The sequence below is a fragment of the Acanthochromis polyacanthus genome, chromosome 19, assembly GCF_021347895.1.
Source record: "Acanthochromis polyacanthus isolate Apoly-LR-REF ecotype Palm Island chromosome 19, KAUST_Apoly_ChrSc, whole genome shotgun sequence".
Taxonomy (NCBI): Eukaryota; Metazoa; Chordata; class Actinopteri; family Pomacentridae; genus Acanthochromis; species Acanthochromis polyacanthus.
In genome coordinates, this window is record NC_067131.1 from 13,300,290 (window position 1) to 13,311,259 (window position 10,970).

Here is a 10,970-nt window from a genome sequence, read left to right on the forward strand (position 1 = left end):
AACCGTTGTGAACCGATTTTCCAGACCAAGATTTAGAACGTCTGGTCTGAGACAGCCAAGCTTGATGATTTTCACTGAAGAGCAGCTTAAAAATGGAATTTATATCAACACAAATCTGACAAAACTCAAAATACACTGTTTAATAACTTTTATTTGTTAATAACTCGACATGTCTGTCATCTGACTGCACTCCCACAAGCCAATGCTTTTTTTAGTAATAATAAAATTCTTCATGTCGATCCACAGAAGTTGGTAGTTCTGAAATAACACGCTAAGCGGCGGCTTCAGGGTCGGTGAAAAACAGTTTTGATGAGGAAGACCCAGGCTGTTGCTGATGTTGTAATGGAATGACGACTAGTTCAGGAGGCCAAACTGAAATCCACTTCAAGCTCAGTAGTTGCTTTGGTTCTGGTTCCTGTAGCCGCCTCGCTGGTAGCCTCCCTGCTTCTGCTGGTAGCCGCCTTTCTGATCTGTGACCCCACAGAGAAGAAGAACACTATTACCAAGCAGTATCCACAGGACAGCACGTCAAAAAACAAATACTTATGCTGACATACTTCTAAAGAGTACAAACAATTTTACATGTGACAAATCAAAACTAGTGTCACTGCCATAACCCGACCCTTATCACTCACTGGACGCATTAATAGACAACCAGTGTGTTATTTGTTAAACCCAAAGGAGTCAAATATTCAACTTAACGTACTTAACGTACCTCTCTGGTACGACTGCTTCTGTTGGTAGCCACCTTTCTGATCTGTAATGCAAAGAACACACGATTATCATTGTTTGCCAAAAAACAAAATACAGCCTCTAACTGAAAAGGCTGTGCCAGAGATGCTCAGGGAATTATACAAGATTTTAATCATAGCAGTAGTAGTTTAATGGAATGTGTAGTGAGTCAGAAAGAGGGCAGCATACAGTGAAAGCTGCTGTTTAAACTCACCTCTGTTGAAGTAGCCTCCATAGACGCCCTGTTTGAGGTCGAAGACGCGCTCGTTGTTCTCCACCAAGCTGCCCAGTTTCTCTGCCAGCTGCAGAGCCATGTTCTGCAGAGAGGTGGGCTCTGTGCGGTGCATCACCACCGTCTGTGTGGGCTGGTCGAGGGACGCCTGGCGGAAAAACGACGGAAAACATTTAGAGCACAGGAAAACACATTGGATTTCTGCTGCATCTATTGTGACTAAAATCAGAATCTTCAGACTAACCATCAGCTCCTCATTGATGATCATCTTGCTGATGATGCTGTGAACTGTGGAGATCTCCAGCTCAAACATCTCAGACAGTGTCTCCATGCTGAAGCAGACACAGAAATTGCATCAACTCATAGCTTCACATTAAAGACATTTCTGGTCCAGAGGGATACAAACTGAAGCTTTAATTTAAAGCCAAAGTCCTGCTGCTCTACACAAACTAGTGATTTAATTCTGACTAAACATGTGGGGATCTTGTGCTTACCTGATGGAGTCGTATACGCTGCTGTACGTGAACAGGTAAGTCCTCAGTGACTCCTCTTGAATCTTCCTATAAGAAGCAAATCAGGACTGTTCAAATTCCACAAATATTAAGACAACTTGTAATAATTCAAATAACAGCTACAATAAGAAACTGAGAAGCCACTTTATACTCTATTGTTTACAGTGTGTCAATACTGCACTATTTCATTCTCATCCTTGTACTTATTGTAAATATTATTACTACTATTTTGTTATTATTTTATAACTATATTTATTGCTACATAAGCTGCTGCTTATCCAACGAGACTGAAGGCTCAACAAATCTGGCAGTACAAAGTAACAATAATAACAGTATACAAACCTGACAAGCATCTCTCGTACTCTCTGCGTCTCAGGGAACAGATCCCAGACTTTACTGTTCATCTTCTCATTGATGATGAATGAGTGGCAGGTCCGCCAGTCTCCCATCTTCATGGCCTTGCTGGCTGCCACCACGTGTTCCCTCATGCTCTCTGGAGGTCCTGCAGGACAAACATTCAGCGACAGTTATCCTCTCTGGTTTATCTGTGCTCTAAACGTCGTGGAAACGAGGTCGTAGTGATTCGTACCGAGCAGCGGCTGCCTCTCCCCCACCCTCAGCTGGTGATGGAACTGTTTGCTGATCATTCTGCGACGGGCATCAAACTCGTGGGCGGCCATGTAGGGGATTTCCAACAGCATGGCCGACACCAGGTAGACGCACTCCAGCAGCTCCAGGTTGATGTGCATGTGGAACGGCACCTAAGATGTTGGGATAATTACAGCAGAAACATTTAACTCATTAGCTGTTTGATAAATTCATCAACAGGTATTGTGATAATTTGCTAATCAGTCTGAGTAATTATTATTTTTTTGGACTTTTGGCTTTATTAGATAGGTACAGTTGAGAGGCAGACAGGAAAGCAGGGAGAAGACATGTAGTAAAGGGCTGTGAGCGGGAATTCAACCTAGGATGCTGCATCTTGGACTAGGCGCTGTTCATGGGACGCCCTCCGAGTAATTTTTAACAGGAAAAAAAAAAAAAGATCAAAATTGTAGCTTCTATTCTACTCTCCTCAATAACAGTTCTATTCTCCTCAATAACAGTAAACTGATTATCTTTCGGTGAACAAAATAAGATGTGAGGACATCATATTTGGCTTTGTGAAACACTATTCAACATTTTTCATATTTAAGTAGAACAAACAATTAATCAAGTAAATCACTGACAGATTAACATAAAATAAACCTAATTGTTAGATTCCTCCCAATGTTTGAAAGGTGCAGCATGTGCCCGATTCACATTTTGGACCAAAGAGTACAAAACAGTACAATAATAACTGAGCAAACTTATGACTGTAAAGGCCTGCTAATAGTTCCGAGTCTGCATTTGAGCACAGCAGTGAAGGCCAATCAATGTTTTGCCGAGACAGAAACACGTGAAGCAAATTTCACAGCCATCCATTCAATAGCAGTAACATTTCACTCAAAGCCACAAAGGCCAATCTGGTAGCTTAAGAAAAGGTCAAGCAATAACTAAAAGACAAAGAATATGCACATGTAGTGTTGCAGAGTCCAACAAAGTTTATAGAGTTTCTTGTGCATTTAGCAAAGCAGGTGATCAGCAAAAGAAATGAAGAGGAGTTCACTGCTCATGGAGGACTTACTTGTCGTCTCTTTTCAATCTTCTCCTGCTCGGCGTTTCTCTCCTGCATGTTCCTCATGAGCAAACCTTGACCCAGGAGCTCCTTCGCACGGCCAGACGACTGGATGTCCAACAGCGCGTTGTGGGCGTCTTTGATCATGCCCTGCCTAAAGGCGCAAATGCCAAGTTGGACCATAGTTCTGTTGTACAAGATCTGGGGAAAAAAATAAGAAAAAACAAGTGCTTAATACTCTAATTTGCTTCATTGTCATTGGGAGTAAATACTGTATTTCTGTGCAGCTACATTTTTGTCCTGTTACCTGTACAGGTGGGTCAGCGTGTTGGATGTTGTCCTGCAGGTGGCTCATGAGCATCAGGTCGCGTGCCTGGTACCAGCGTGAATGCAGAGCGTGATGGTAGATGTGGCAGAGGATAGCGCAAGTACGGATACGGTCGGTACGATCCTTGGCGTAGATGAACTTGCAGAGACGGTCCATGATCACAGCGCTGTCCTCCCCCTCGCTCTCCTCCTGGTCCTGCTCGGACTAAACGGCAGATTGGAACACAGTTAGCACATCCCGCTGACAAAAGATCTGACAGGGAAACCGCTCGGCTTACGATAAGACGTTACACTGGCATTAAATACACTTCAAATTCTACTCCATTATTTAAAAGGCATGTTTGTCATACTGCAGGTCATTGTTTCTTTAAAATGCAGGCTGTATCATCCATGTGTTTTCCTCACCTTGGACTCTCCCTGGAGGCCGAGGCTGCGTCTGTGAGCTTTGTAGTCAAACTTGTAGTAGGTGTGCATGATTCTGCGCAGGTAGATGCGGCAAATCTCCTCTGTGCTGCCTTTGTTCTCCATGTAGGCGAGCAGCCGGTCAACGATGCCACAAACTCGTCCCTCATCTTTGAGATTGTCAACATATTCTGAAGGCAGTCCAAAAAAAACAGACAACACAATGAGCAAGTAGGAAGAGCAGAAACAGAATAAAGAGCCATATGAGGAGGAGGATACTTGAACAATTCTGGGCTTTGCATCAACATTAAGATTTCTTTTCTTTTGATTCTTCATAGTCACTTTTAAAATTTCAATACTCAATGAAGTTGATATGTTCGAACAGTAAAGTATTTCAAGTCAAAAATAATTCTTGAGTCATTTCTGACCTTGTGAGTGGGGATCAGTGTTCTGCATGATCTTGGTAAACTCTTCATCCATCCTCTCTACCAGCGTTAGGACGCATCCACGCACCCTGAAAGGCTGAAGAACAAGCACAATGAAGTAATTAATATTTATTACATGATTCACATTTGGTAACACTGTAACAGCAGTGAGAGCCCAGGCCTGAGTGGAGAAAACAGCTCGTAAATTAACAGTATTGTATTTTATTTACTTTTGTCCACTTAATTCTTCATTTAGGAGAAGTGAATTTCGCTCTTGGGAGATAATGTGCTGGAAACCTACATATGCTATATTAAAATAAAAAACGTATTCATACAGGTGTACAGCAAAAAGAATGCAGTTCTGGTGGCATCAAGCAACGTTGACGTCAAAACAGTACAAAGTTTAAAACTGACTTTAGGTTTTTCGTGTCTATTCCACAAGAGCAACAAACATATTTCAACATGTAAGCGTAAACACAAAGATGAACAGTGTATAGACTGTATACTGAGCTAATGATGTGAATCCATCATGTGTGGTACTTAAAGACTCATGACTGCTGTAAGGAAGCACGTTAGGTTCAAAGTCGACTCCTATTCCCGTTTTCTCAAAACCTACAAGCTGCCACCCAAACGTACTAGAACATAACAGATGTGTAGAACAAAAATGGGAAGTGAAGATGTGCTACCTGGTCAGAGATGGCCAGATTCTCGCTGTCCTCTGCAATGTTCTCCCCAATGAAGATGTGGTTGTTGTTGTCAAAGAGGATGTCCAACAGCTCATCTATACAATCCAGGCACTTCTTCCACATGTCAGGCTGAAGGGAAGCAAAGTCAGAAAAATCAGTCCCGGTTCTCCGGTCTAGACAACTTAACATATTTCACTGCATTTGAGCATTTTTTTGCCGATTTAAAAATCTGTTCATCAGACATTAGAAGGCCTGTCAATGGGTCTGTTATATTCAAGTGTAAATATTTACCTAAAATTAACAGACCAAGTACTAAACAGTGGCCCTCACCTTCATGAAGGCTGCCAAGTTGGGGTTGTAGTCGTACAGGGAGGCAATAATGTTGAACTTAATCTTGACCAGAATTCCCTGACCCAAGTTATTCTCAGCAGCGATGGCTGCCAGAGCATGAAGCAGCTCAATCTGAGCAGCTCTGTTGGGGAGAGGAGAGGGAAAACAGAGGGATAAGATCAGACAATGTGATACAGACCCAATATCTTTGATAATCAACACATAATAAAACAAGCAAGTGAACTATGAGGAATTTGGTTTCTCTTTGCTGGATGAAATTGGTACGCAAAGTCATTTCTATCAGTCCAATGTGCTGAAACTCACCTAGTATTTGTTCAAAGTGGAATTTTTATTCCTGAAATAATGCTGGACAGTTTAATGAAACACACTGCATAATGTTTTATTTTGTGAGTAACTCCGTGACTCTGACCCATAGTGCTCTGATTATTCACAAACACATCAACAATTTCTCTACATATTTTAATTCTTATACATATGAGAAAATAAAACAATCTTTATTCTATTCACAATTTGTTTAGCATTTTCTCTTTAAAACAACACAAACAAGTAAAACCAAGAAAAAAGTGTCACTAAGAATATTGTGAAAGTATTGGATTGATAAACAGTATCACCAAAAGCAGCAGCACCATCAAATCCTTAACGATACACATCTCTATTTCAATAAATATTTTCTTTATGCAGCCTCTTTAATGCACATATTTATAACTAATTACACCGAAATGAGGATTAGCTATCAGCACTATTTCTTTTAAACTATAAATAAAGAGGGCAGTCACATTTTGTGTTAATGGGAGCTTTAGTGAAGGACGCAGCGTTACCTGTCCGTGCCCTTTTTGCCTCTGGCTTGAAGGATCTCATTCAGCTTCTTCACCACCACCGCTGTGTTGATCTCTGTGCCTTTAGCAAACATCTTGGGCTTCTCCTGACAGATAAAAAGCAGCGCAAAACGTTAATATGACAGGGGATTTCTTGGTTTACTTTAATGTTTGTTTATTTTAATGCAAAATGTACTTCGGCTCTTTTAAAACAATCTCTTCTTCTTTACCTTGACCAGAGGGACGCCTCCCTTGACCTTCTCCCAGCCTTCTCCAGCCTCCTCTCCTCCCTCCTCCTCGGGCTCCTCCTCAAGCCGCTCTTTCTTTTTGGGCTTCTTCTTCTTCCCGAGCTTCTTTTCGCTGGGTTTGTCAGAATCCTGGGTCCTAAGGACAGACACAGAAAGTGTGGGGATAAATCATTTACAGTTTACATGATAGCACAGGATTGTAAATAATAACAGGCTGCAAATGATCTTTGTTTTCATTATTCAATCATTTCTCATCAATAATTACAAAAATCTGCCACAAAAGTTATTTTAAAAAAAACTAAAGGAGACGACTTACTTCCGGAGGAAGACCATTGCCAGGGAAGCGCTCCTTCCTTTCCCTTCATCTGAACTCTCGCTGCCACTGTCAACGGTGTCTGAGCCCCAGTCTTCATCATCATCATCGTCGTCACTAGAGGAGGACTCATCCTGTCAAAAGGAGTAAATTCACAGCACATTAACTCAGATGGTCCGTCAGATATGAGAACAAGTTTCAGGTATTTTCCATGAGGTTTCTCATCCTTGTATCTGTGCTCCATCTTGTATGGCATGTTGGCGTCTTACCCCGGATCCTTTGGCAGACTTGAGGAACTTGCTGGCCTCCGAAGCAGCCTCAGGCTTCTTCTTTAAGAAGGACGTGCTCGACACTCCTTCATCACCTCCCTCTGCATCGCTGTCAGATGAGGAGCCTTGTGGAACAAAGATTAGGATCAATTTCAGAGGATGTTCGCACTCATTCATTGTAACCATTTCCATGGCTGAACAGTCTGATGTTCACCTGATTACAAAAACTAAAATGCTTGTAACAAGTTTTAACACAAAATGTAAAAAAATGCTACTTTGCAAATGCTAGTAAAATTGTCCTTGTTACAATCTTTGTAAATGTTTATAGGTTCACATATTTGTATGATTTTAGCTTGTAGTTTACACAATGATGTACAAGCACTGTCTGAAGCAAAAAGACTTTAAATCTATTGTAAATGTAAACACATTTCACTCCATTGCTACAATAAACACATTAAACTTTGTTCATGTTCTTGTATGCTTTATAAGGTTCATGAGGCATAAAAACATGCATGAAGAGCAAACTTACCAGAATCCTCTGGCTCCTTCTCCTCCTCTTCATCTGCAGACTCCTGTGGGTTCTAACAAGACACATTGTTTATTTTATTTTTTTTTACTGGTGTTTATCCAGGCTGCTCTCCTGCCGTCAATCTATGTTTTGCAGTTACACATATGTATACCAGACAGCTACGCAGTATAAGTACAATCCGCTCTGCTGGCAGCTGAGCAGCTCTATCAGACAGCATGAGCACATGCCTCTCTTCCACGATCTCACACAGGTGTTTAAACAACTTCCCAACACTCATTTTAATCTGAAAGTATAGGTAATATTCTGTACACAACACATTATTTCAAAGGACAGCTGTGATGAATTCTTGAGACGTACCTCCTTGTATGCAGCTATTTCTGTTTCGTAGTCTCTGTTGTACTTGCGGATCTTTTGACGGAGTGTGCTGAGGGCTTTAGCATTGTTTTTGTTCATCTTCTTCTTGCCTTCTTTGTCCTCCCAAAGCTGTGAAGAAAGCAATGTTACATTTTTGTTAGAGGAAATGCAAATCATATTGATAAATTACACAGTTTGTATTTACAGAGTGGTGTTTCAATGCCAGGCTACTGACCTGGTTCAGATAGTCCTCCAAGTCAGCCAAAAGGCGGATATAGAAAGAGGGAACACCCTCCTTGTCCACTATATTCTTGCTTTTGAGGAAAGCTCGACATAACTGTTCAAACTCCTCCAGACATTTGGCCATGTCACGAATCTTCATGGCATTGCGGATGGTCTTTATGAGGTTGGTCAGCTCCTCAAACCTGAGATTTAAAAGTGAATGCATTCAACACAAAAACTAACAATGTGTAGAGTTTAAAGAGATGTCATTTAAAAGATACAACACCAACCTTTTGTCTTTGGCGCTGCGCACCACTCTTTTAGTGTCCTCCTCATCATCACTAAGAAGCAAAGACCTGTGAAAACAATATGGATGTATAAGATCAACAGAAAAAGCATAATGTGACTCATGTTGATGACATTTACTCTAAATTGTACTGACTGCTTCAAAGTGGTCCCGGGTGCTTTAGGGGTGATCTCATCGGCAGATGAGGACTCCTCTGACTCGCTGTCAGAGCCGGTGGCAAAGAAACGAGACATCGCTGACTGAAGCTGTCAATCTGTAGCAGCAAAAAAATAATTAAATGTTAAAGAGATTACACCAAATTATCCTCATCTTCAGTATTCTGTTATGCATTTCATACATTTCTGACAAACTGTGAACATCTGATGCTCTACAAAAACACACTGTCTTCCTGAGTTAGTTACTTAAAAAACAGACCGTAATGCTTCAATTAATTACCCATTAAACATAAAGATGGTTTGCTCTGTGACCTTAATATATGCCAAAAATGATGTGGAATAATACACATTTTTAACAAACAAATCAATTCATCATGCTCATGTAAACACAAGTAAAAAAGCCTCAGTTTAAAGGTTCATAACTTCCAGTAATGTAGCTGGAGTGTCACCTTCTCATTTATGTGATTGCTGCAGTTAAAAACACACTGAAAAATCTAGATCTCTCAGATAAGACTACCTGTGTGGCATCCTCAATGTGCTCCTGCCACAATAAATATGTGTTGACGTAAATTTCTCTGGCAACGCGGATAAAACACCTCAATATGTAGAGCCTGTGCATTAAAATTAATAAATAAAAAATTATATCTATAAAAAATGTTTGCATGTTAAAGCACAACCAGGCCTGAAATTATAGAACAACAGACAAAAGAACAGTTTCTTATGTTTAGACTATATGTGTTCGGTTGTTATGTCTAATAACCGAGTAGATTGTTCGTTTATGTATAAATTAAAGAAACTAGCTCTCTTTAAATTATCCTATGGATGGCAATCTTTAAATGATACTGCCAGGAATGAAATCAAGTCATTCTCATGCATTAAAAACTTTTCAGTCACAATGGAGAGGCTGCAAACACCGTGCTGCAAACTGCATTATATGGGTTGTATTGGCCATTAAAGTTTATTCAACCAGTAGGAAACAGCAAGATTGGTTATAATGTAATAAACTAACTAGGTAAAGTACTGTTACAAAGATAACTGATCCCAACTATGATCACTAGTATTTTCATTAAGCTACACATAGCTAACCTTTAAACCAGTGCGTGATTGAGCAGCTTCCGTTTAGTACAGTTGTGCACAGTTTTAGGAATTAGATAGCTAATATCGACGGTGTTTAAGGGGCATGTCTGTAATAACCTGTACAATTTTCCATACAGATGTCAATGAAGGCTTGAATTGACACTGCTAGCGTTAGCAACCTGGGTCTGTACATGCTATGCAACGACATATAGCTAACGGTATGTAGCTTTAACAGATGGGTTACAATAGCCCAACAAAGACGACACCAAACTGTAGTTGCAGACACAAATACCACATATTATGATTTAAGATAATCTATATAGTGTAGATATACAATGTAGCCTATTAGTTAGCAGGCTGAAGCTGATTTATATCGGATAATGGGAGGCTAACTCTAACGTGGCGCGGGGGTCGTTGCTAAGCTAATGTTAGCATCAACTGAAGGAGAACATGGGCCTCCCCGCATGTGAAGCCGGTAAATACACGCCGCCAAAGCGAAACAAAATCACCCACAGCTTCATCAGACACCAAACCAGACTCACCTACGTCCTTGTAGAAGTTATTCTGTGATGTGTCTGTCCACTCAGAGTTGTTGTAAAATCCAGTTTTGCTGTAGTGCGGCTACAGAAAAGGCGTGCAGCAGTCTTACCGGGCACTTGCGTCAGGAAAGGAAGTGACGACACACAACATGGACATGACCAGCGGATCGACGCTCACATGAAGCAGGTACCGAGTTTTACTGCCACACAGAGGGCAAAATGGAAACGTAACCCACACACTGTCTATAGTTGAACTATTAAAGATGCAAGTCAAAAACATCTTAATATCGTTAAAAAAATACATAAATAAATAAAGAAAAATGTAGTTTTCTATTTAAAAATGTAAATGTATATAATCATTAGATTGAAATTGGAATATTTCAAGCTCTTTTTGTTTGCTTTCATTTTTATGATTATGGCTTGTAGCTCATGAAAATTAGTTATCCATTGTTTAAAAATATGACACTATTTCATTTCTAGTTTGAGTACATTGCTATTTAAGCTGTATACATAACCGCAATTAAAGTCTATAGTTGAGGCTCTGGGCTTCTGATCAGTAGTTCAAACTCCAGTGCTGCCAAGCTGTTATTGCTGGGCCCTTGAGCAAGGCCCTTAGTCCTACCTGCTCCATGGGTGCCTTATTATGTCTGTGAGATATGCAAAAAGACAGTATCACAGTTGGAGATGGGTACCGTTATGATTTTAACTACTACTACTACTACTACTACTTTCACTGCTTATCAGTCCAGTACTTTAATGGGATTCTTATCTGTTCTTTGTGATGTTTTTTTTATTTAAAGACAAAAAATAAATTAAGA

The 10,970-nt window shown here is 40.3% G+C and overlaps 1 protein-coding gene across 2 annotated transcripts; it reads right to left on the bottom strand.

The window, feature by feature from the left end:
* Positions 1–133: 133 nt before the first annotated feature.
* Positions 134–10,298, bottom strand: eif3c (eukaryotic translation initiation factor 3, subunit C). Of its 2 annotated transcripts, none has more exons than XM_022219062.2 (23): positions 10,156–10,298; positions 8,517–8,634; positions 8,365–8,430; positions 8,088–8,277; positions 7,856–7,981; positions 7,499–7,550; positions 6,970–7,094; positions 6,704–6,834; positions 6,370–6,523; positions 6,143–6,246; positions 5,304–5,445; positions 4,974–5,102; positions 4,291–4,384; positions 3,866–4,053; positions 3,441–3,665; positions 3,143–3,334; positions 2,066–2,237; positions 1,819–1,978; positions 1,459–1,524; positions 1,209–1,296; positions 947–1,112; positions 716–757; positions 134–470 (listed from the first exon to the last, which is right to left on the bottom strand). In XM_022219062.2, the coding sequence occupies exons 2-23, from the start codon at positions 8,612–8,614 to the stop codon at positions 391–393; spliced, it is 2,790 nt and encodes a 929-aa protein (XP_022074754.1). In that variant the 5' UTR covers positions 8,615–8,634; positions 10,156–10,298; the 3' UTR covers positions 134–390. The 2 variants fall into 2 exon arrangements, with proteins under 2 accessions (XP_022074754.1, XP_022074753.1); XM_022219061.2 differs by having other exon boundaries at positions 707–757.
* Between the last annotated feature and the right edge of the window lie 672 nt (positions 10,299–10,970).